The sequence below is a fragment of the Lonchura striata genome, chromosome 11 (assembly GCF_050655825.1).
Source record: "Lonchura striata isolate lonStrDom1 chromosome 11, ASM5065582v1, whole genome shotgun sequence".
NCBI lineage: Eukaryota > Metazoa > Chordata > Aves > Passeriformes > Estrildidae > Lonchura > Lonchura striata.
Genome location: NC_140713.1, coordinates 16,753,237 through 16,761,108, shown reverse-complemented (window position 1 = coordinate 16,761,108; position 7,872 = coordinate 16,753,237). Strand labels below are relative to the sequence as shown.

Below are 7,872 nucleotides of genomic sequence, written 5' to 3'. Positions count from 1 at the left end.
AGATGAGCACCTTTTCCTAGGAGGCAGGAGCTGGTGGCTGCCTGTATTTGTGACTGGAATGGCAGCCTGGGCAGGTAAGCAGTGCGCGCTGGTGAACGGTCCTGGGGGAGTTCATGGGCAGCTCTGGGCATGGCTGGAGAAGGAGGCGGCAGGGACAGCCCTGCTGGGCAGTCTGCACCCATCCTCTTAGGGCTTACCAGCAGGGATGAGGGTGGGCTGTGGGAAGTGCACTGCAGGAGAGAACTTCGCTCCATGTAGTCATGGAGCCATGGATAGAGTTTGTGAGTGTTCTGCAAAAAAGACTGGACAAACCAATTTTCACTAACTTGAAGAATGGTTGCCTTTTTCCAACATTTCTCTTCTGGAGGATGCACTGGAAGAGGCAACATTCTGTTGTCGCAGCAGAGAAGGCACTGAGCTTTTGTTTTGGAGACGCTAGTGGAAGATTCTTAGGGCTGAGAAGATGGTCCCAAGGCTGGGCTGCTTGTGTCATCCCAATGGGGCTGGAGCCTCTTGCTCCTCCCTCTCTGAACACAGATCTATAATGACAGGGAGGGAGTTTTCAGCATCTTAGCTGTGACATTAGGGAGAGGACCATCATAGGACCAGTCAGCAGCAGCTGTGCAACTTGTCCAGGATGTAAAAAATCTATCAGTAAAGGTGTGAAATCTCAAGTGCCAGACCTCAGAAGGGATTGCAGGTAGCAAAACGTAATTGTGATCAGTGTTTTTATTTGTATGAAACAAGGACTGTCCATTTGCATTTTTGTACCTTCTACAGTCTTCAAAGGTAATAATGTGGAAAATATTAACAGCCCTTCTTCCACCTGCCAAAGGGACACAGCAGCAGGTAAAGCTGCCAACCCACAGGGACCCTCGGGTTATGGCTTGTAGTCCAGGGGCTGGAGCCCCAGATAAATGGGAGAAAGAGAGGAAATGATAAGGGACAGAGCTCGGAGCCACTGAGAAGAGAAGCTGTCTGCTGTGTTGGTGTGTGAGATGGGATGCACCTGTTTGGTTTGAGGTTCTTCCATCAGAGGAAACTGGAAAGCTTTGGTGGCACTTCTCAGGTTGGTGCTAATGAGGAGACTTGCTCCTCATCACAGCACTAATGAGAGATTAAGGCTACACTGCAGCCTTGAAACCAGAATCAAGTGTATCAAAGCACCAGTCCGAATTAAGAGCCTTTCCCAGTGGCTGGTATTTTACAGCCCAGTGGTTAATTTCTAAGTCGTAGAGGCCAATTATTTCCGAAGCCTTTGGTGTGCAGCTAATGAAGGCTTGGAAGGACCCTTCTAAGTGTTTATAAGCTATGTAGGCGGCAGAGATGTAATGGAGGTGGCAGGCACAATTAGCCATCCATAATTCCTCCTAGCAGCTGATTAAAGTCTCTTTATCCGTCTTACCAAGATCAGAAGGGCACATATTTGGGAAATCAAAAATGCATTAGGGGCTGTCAGCCAACGCCAGCGCCTGTGTGCTGAGCCCTGGGGCAGTGGCCTGTGCCAGGAGTGGCACAGAGCTGCTGTGTGCCCCTATGTTGGGAATGGACCCCTCATTCCTGTGGGGTGCAGCCTCCTCTGTGTAGATCCTCCGCAGCATCAGTTGCCCAATCCCGTTATCCGGGCATCCCCTTTGCCTGCGTGGAGCAAGGAGTGGGATGGGATGGCTCCTCTCCAAAGTCTCCCAGTGCAGGAAAGCACCAATGGGCTTTTAGCTGCTGCTGGGACTCGCAGGGGTGCTGGCCTCATCGATGCTGCACCCAGCGAGTTAGGGTGTGTGAGCTGCGGCTGCCTTCCTCCACCCTTCCCGGGGCACTCCATAACGCCCTTTGGTGGCAATTTCATGCCTGGGTGAACAGAGCAGGATGAGGGAGGCCTCAGTCTGCCCAGCCCTGCGGTGATGATAATTTCGGGCAAAGTGAGAGCAGAGCCCCCAGCCAGCTGCCCCGGTCCCGCGCTGGGAGCCGAAGGGGCGGCTGTGCTGCGCAGGAGCGCCCCGCGGGCCGGGGGTGCCGCGGGCGCTGTGAGCAGGACGGGGCTGGGCTGAGCTCCCGCCGGCGCTTCCCACGGCCGCCTCCCGCCCAGCGCCCCCTCCCCACGGCCGGGGGCGGGGGGTCCGCAGCCCCGCGCCGCCCCCGGGCCCCGCGGAGGGGCCACAGCCCCGCGGGAGCGCCGCGATGGAGCGGGCGGCGGCCGAGGGCCGGCCCCTGCTGCCGGCGCCGGGCGGCTCCGCCGGGCTCTCCTCGCCCGGGCTCTCCTCCGCCGGCGCCGTCTTCATCCTGCTCAAGTCTGCGCTGGGCGCGGGGCTGCTGAGCTTCCCCTGGGCCTTCGGCAGGGCCGGCGGGGCCGTCCCCGCCCTCCTGGTGGAGCTGGTAAGGGCGGACTCGGGGGCGCCGGGCTGCGGCAGCCGAGGGGCGCCGGTCCGGAGAGGGAGCGGAGGGAGGGGATGCACCTGCTCTGGCGCTCGGGGAGCTGGCGGGCACCCCCCTCCCGACCCCGCAACACCCTGAAGTTGTTGTTGCGGTGCCACCTTAGGGATGCCCTTTGCAGCTGAAGCCACGCTTGTAGCTGGCTTATAACTCGGAGTAAATGGGTGTCCGCTCCCGTACACGCACCAAAACCCCAAACCTAAACCCGAAGTACCACGTCAGGGTGTGTCTCCATCCATTTGCTGACCTTTGTTACCCAGAGCCACAAGGTGATCTGGCTGGTAACCTGGTCCCTGGCCGTGGGCCTGCTGTGTCCTGCTCTGGTCTGGGGGTGGAGGAGGGTCGGCGTGGTGCTTCCCGCTGGCTCTGTGCCCGCAGGGCTCGCTGGTGTTCCTGGTGAGCGGGCTGGCCGTGCTGGGCTATGCCGCGGCCCGCAGCGCCCAGCCCACCTACCAGGGCGTGGTCCGGGCCGTGTGCGGGGCGGCCGTGGGGAAGCTCTGTGAGGTCTGCTTCCTCCTCAACCTCTTCATGATCTCCGTGGCCCTCCTCAGGGTGGTGGGCGACCAGCTGGAGAAACGTGAGTTATTTCCCCTCACTGTGTTTGGGACTTGGTTGGGGTCGGCAGCTCTCAGGAGTGAGGGGAAGGTGCTCCCACATGGGTTGGGGTCACCCCTCAGGGTTTTCCTGGAAATTCTGAAGACACGGGGCTCCCTGGTTCTGCCATGGTGTGATGCTCCCGACCTCCCTGGGCCATCTTTCAGGGTGCAGCTGACCCCCCACTGCCTCCCCACAGTGTGTGACTCCCTGTACCCCAACGGGACACTGAGTGAGGCCCCTCAGCTGCCCCCCTGGTACGTGGACCAGCGCTTCACCCTCTCAGCTCTCTGTGTCCTCGTCATCTTCCCACTCTCTGTCCCCAGGGAGATCGGCTTCCAGAAGTACTCCAGGTACCACCTGGGCTATCCTTGTGGTGGCCCACCCCTAGGTACCCGGTACCCCAGGTTGCCACCTCCCAGGAACCTGTGGGGCTGTGGGAACCCCTCTCCTCTGTTCCTCCTGGCTGTGTTCTGATGCTCTCCCATGCCCTGACAGCATCCTGGGCACGGTGGCTGCCTGCTACCTCACTCTGGTTGTCATCCTGAAATACTACCTGCAGGCAGAGAACCTGCGTTTGACTGAGTCGCCCCAGCCCTCCAGGTAGGAGGGTCAGCCCCTTGTCCCTCCTGCCCTGACCTCCGTGGCCTGAGCAGTGACATGGGGGCAGGGCTGGAGGCAGGGCAGGGGTGGTGCTGGGCCCTGTGTGTGGTGGGGGTGAGCTGGGGACAACTCACAGTGGTTGGTAACTCCCAGCCCCAGCTTTCACCCCTTTCTCCCAGAATCACTGGGCGAGAGATTCCCATAGTGCCATCCAGGCTGCGCAGTTTACAGCATGTTTTTTTTCTCCATGAGAGCTCATGCCTTTTGTTCTCTGCTTCCTCTCCAAATGCCACAGGTCCTCCTCCTGGACCTCCATCTTCAGTGTCATTCCCACCATCTGCTTTGGCTTCCAGGTAGGTCACCCTGGCTCCTCTGGCTGCAGCTGTCAGGGCAGTGCTGGCAGCCCCCAGTGGTGTCCCAGACCATAGGGATGCCATCCCTGGAAGGGCAGGTTGCTGGAAAAGGGACTTGTGGCTGTCACCAGAGGGTGGCTGTGAGGCAGGACACAAGTGCCTGGGAATGGGGCAGAACGGGACAGGACACCCATAGGTGGGAGAGAGGATGCTGGGGGTGGGAGCTGTGCCTGCATGGGGCCCCAGCACCATCCCCCCTTGCCTTGCAGTGCCACGAGGCATGTGTGGCCATCTACAGCAGCATGCGCAACCAGAGCTTCTCCCACTGGGTCACCGTCTCTGTGCTCTCCATGCTCATTTGCCTGCTCATCTACTCCCTCACTGGTAACCCCAGCACCAAACCCTTCACTCCTCCTTGCCCTGGAGGTCCCCTCTCCCCTTGGCTCATCCATCCTTCTCAGAATTCCTCTGTCCTGCTCGCTGCTTGGCCGCCCACCCCCATGTCCCTGTCAGCAGGGCTCTATGGCTACCTGACCTTCGGCGAGGCCGTGGCGCCCGATGTCCTGATGTCCTACCCAGGGAATGACCCGCTTGTCATCGTCGCCCGCCTGCTCTTTGGCGTCTCCATTGTCACCATTTACCCCATTGTGGTGCTGCTGGGCAGGTGAGGGGAATGGTGACAAGCTGGGTGTCCCCTGAGCCGATGCAGCTCCCCTGGGTGCCGTCAGCCCCCGCAATCCTCCCTCCCAGATCCGTGGTGAAGGACTTGTGGGCAGCCCCGAAGCGCGGGGCCGTGGCAGTGTCTGAGGCACACGAGCGGCGCAGCCGGGTGGCACTGACGGTCACCTGGATGGCCGCCACGCTGGGCATCGCCCTGTTCGTGCCTGACATCGGCAAAGTCATCGAGCTCATCGGGGGCATCAGCGCCTTCTTCATCTTCATCTTCCCAGGCAAGAGTAGGCACAGGGAGGGAGGAAAGCGGGAGGGGGCACAGGTGCCAAGGGCATCGCTGCAGGGAAGGTTTGGGGGTGCAGGGCTGTGCTTGTGGGGGACAATGCAGTGAGGCTGGGTGAGGGGTGCTGTGTTGGGGCTGAGCTTCTGCACTGACAGCAGGGCTGTGCCTCGTGTGCGTGACTGGGACCCGCAGCCTCGGGCCACGCAAAAGGTGAGTGTCTGCGTGCTCAGCGGTGCTGGGGGCAAGGGAGGGGGTAGGGACAGGGCCAGGGTGTGGTATCCCATGGGCCATGGCCAGGGCAGACCCTTGGGGTCACCCTGGTCAAGGTGGGAACCCTGTCAGGAGTGGGATTTGCACGTGGAGGGAAATGCTCTACCGGGGCTGTGCCTGGGAATGTCCCTGCATACCACGGCTGTGTCCAGGCATCAAGGAGGTGCCCAGGTACCAGAGTGACTTTAGGGGCAGAAGAACTGTGGAGTTTGGTGGTACTGGGGCACCCAGTGGGGCCTGGGTGGTCAGGTTGGGGGTCAGAGATGCAGGGACAGGAAGCCATCAGGTGTTCAGTGTCTGTTGTGCCAGGGCGGTGTGTCCCCATCACTGCTCCTCTCTGGAGGGGCTGGGACACAGCAGCAATCCATGTCAGGGGGCTGACATAGTGCTGGTGAGTTTGGGATAAGTGTGTGCTTAAGCATGTGTATGGTGCCCCTGGGGGAGCAGCAGAGGTTGAGGGAGGATGAAGGTTATGTGGTGGGTGGAGGCAGCAGCCCAGGACATCACGGTCTTGGTCAGGAGGGTGCTCTGGGGACCCATGAACATCTGGGGAGGGGTGCCAAAGTGCTGGAGGGGCCAAGGCAGAAGGCCAGCAGGGGCATCCAGGTGAGTGACAAGGGCTTGGAGAGGTCCCTTGGGGAGACCTGTCAGGGCATGAGCCCATCATGAGGAGAAGGGACATGAGCTGGAGTGATGGAGACAGTCCCAGCCTGCCCAGGACAGTCTGGGAAGGAGCATGGTGCTGAGGACCCTGCAGCAGAGCAGCAGCCGGGTTTGGGGTGAGTGCTGCATCCCAGGGGCTTAGTTTAGTCTGGGCCGAGGAGGGCTGTGTGCCTGGGGAGGAGGGAGCAGGGAGGTGCAGAGCCAGGGCTCCCTCCAGGCTTGGGGCTGGAGCTGGGGAGGGGACAGGGCTGGAAGCATATGGTGATAGGATGGAGCTGGGGTGTGTGGGAATGGTCGTGCCGAGCACAGGGTGAGGGATGTGGGTCTCTAATCTGTCAGCAGGGCCACTGGGCACAGGCAGAATTGGGAATGATCGTGTGGTGGCATCTGCTGGCTTTGGACCAAGGTTTGTGTGTCATTGCAGTGGACAGGGGGACTGCTGGGCTCTTCAGCCATCGACTGGGAGTGAGGCAGGGGAGGCTGACCCTGCAGTGAGCCCCACAGCCAGAGGAGCTGGGGTACAGGGGTGGCCCGTAACTGAGGTCAGCTCTCCCCGGCAGCCTCTGCTCGTGTCGCTGCAGGGCTGCTCTCATCGCCTGGGGCGTTCTCTCCGTTCTCGGCGGTGCCTTCGTGTGCGGGCAGAGCGCTGCCCTGGCCGTGCTGGGGCTGCTGCGCTGAGGGACCACAGAGCCCGTCGTGACCCCCCCGACCCTCCCCGTCCTGCCCGAACGCAGCCACGCCGCTGGATCCCATGGCGCTTTTATTTGGCATCGCCGTCCCCGTTGTACAGTGGCTAATAAAGACAGGAAGAGGGTATTGGCAAGGGTCCACACCACACACCCCGAGAGACCCCCACGCATGGCGGGGTGGGTGTGGGATTGGCACAGACAGACACACACACAGATGAAGTACAGACCCCAGGAAGGAGGGGAGGCAGCCACCCTCGCACCTACAAGGCACCAGCTGCAACTGTGCACATGCAAAGGAAACCCCTGGGGACCCGCGACAGCTGGAAAAGACTAAGGGGCACCTTGGGAGAAGGGAAATCCCTCCTCTGCCACCAGCCTGACTCCCCCCTCGGGCACAGGTCCCCATCCCTGCAGGTACAAACACACCAGGCACAGCCTCAACCCCCCAGTCTTCTCCCTGGGTGGCCCTGGGGACTTGCACAGACCCCCCAAGCTACTCCCTGCTCTCAGGAGGGGCTTGCTCCAGCCTCCCACCTCCCACTCCCATCCCTCCTTCCTAGTGCCTGCCTGCCTGTACCCATTGCCCCCCCTCCCTGCCTACCTATGTCTGGGGGGTGTCCCCCTCCCCAAACCCTGCCAGCCCCTCCCTGGCAGTCCTTCTTTCCCCCAAGACCACCCCAGACCAGGGAGAGATGCCCCAGGTGTTGGGGTAGCTGAGGGAGGACTCTGGGGTGGGGGACACACACATGGGAGTTTCCTTCACTGCAGCCAGGTCACACCGACACCTCTCCCAGGCACGGCCACCCCAGAGGGGACAGGTGCTGGCAGGCCCCGGCACGGACCATCACTCTCGGCTCAGGGTGCACCAGGCAGCTGCAGGGGAACATCACTGCAGGGTCACACCTGCCCAGCCCCACATCGCCCTGAACCCCAGCCAGCCCAGCCCATGCCACCTGCCCACCCTTGTGCCCCAACAACTGGAGAGGTGCTGGCTGCCCAGGGGTCCCTGTCCCCCACCCTCTGGGGCGGCTGCCCTCCTACCTGGCACAGCCACGCTGGAGATGGCCTCAGGCTGGCTGAGCGTGTCCACCTTGACGTGCTGGAAGCTCTTGCAGGTGGCACTCTGCAGGTGCCTGCACCCAGGTAGGAGACAGTGGGTGACACCCAGCCCCCCCAGAAACACCGTTCCAGCCCCCCACAGCACCACGGGCTCTGGCGGGGCTGGGTGCCAGCAATCCTGCTCACTTCTCCTTGTGCAGAGCACCCTGCCTTGGTTCAGGACACTGACCCCTCTCATCACCACATCCAAAGGCAC

At 61.5% G+C, this 7,872-nt stretch overlaps 2 protein-coding genes across 8 annotated transcripts in view; one reads left to right on the top strand and one right to left on the bottom strand.

Moving 5' to 3' along the window:
* The first annotated feature begins 1,753 nt into the window (after positions 1-1,753).
* On the top strand, positions 1,754-6,808 carry SLC38A8 (solute carrier family 38 member 8). 7 transcript variants are annotated; one of them, XM_085589652.1, is made up of 10 exons: positions 1,754-2,373; positions 2,809-3,007; positions 3,224-3,377; positions 3,523-3,627; positions 3,923-3,980; positions 4,250-4,364; positions 4,497-4,644; positions 4,731-4,930; positions 5,094-5,145; positions 6,450-6,808. In XM_085589652.1, the coding sequence occupies exons 1-10, from the start codon at positions 2,179-2,181 to the stop codon at positions 6,544-6,546; spliced, it is 1,323 nt and encodes a 440-aa protein (XP_085445778.1). In that variant the 5' UTR covers positions 1,754-2,178; the 3' UTR covers positions 6,547-6,808. The 7 variants fall into 7 exon arrangements, 5 of the variants coding, with proteins under 5 accessions (XP_085445778.1, XP_085445777.1, XP_077642571.2 ...); XM_085589651.1 differs by having other exon boundaries at positions 5,091-5,145; XM_077786445.2 differs by having other exon boundaries at positions 4,250-4,644.
* The window catches only part of NECAB2 (N-terminal EF-hand calcium binding protein 2), a 74,171-nt gene continuing 72,910 nt past the window's right edge, over positions 6,612-7,872 (bottom strand). The window contains exons 12-13 of the mRNA XM_021535238.4: positions 7,599-7,690; positions 6,612-7,430 (exon numbers count right to left, since the gene is read on the bottom strand). Coding sequence (XP_021390913.1) covers positions 7,402-7,430; positions 7,599-7,690 — 121 coding nt within the window. The 3' untranslated portion in view covers positions 6,612-7,401. The remainder of the gene's footprint in view (positions 7,431-7,598; positions 7,691-7,872) is intronic.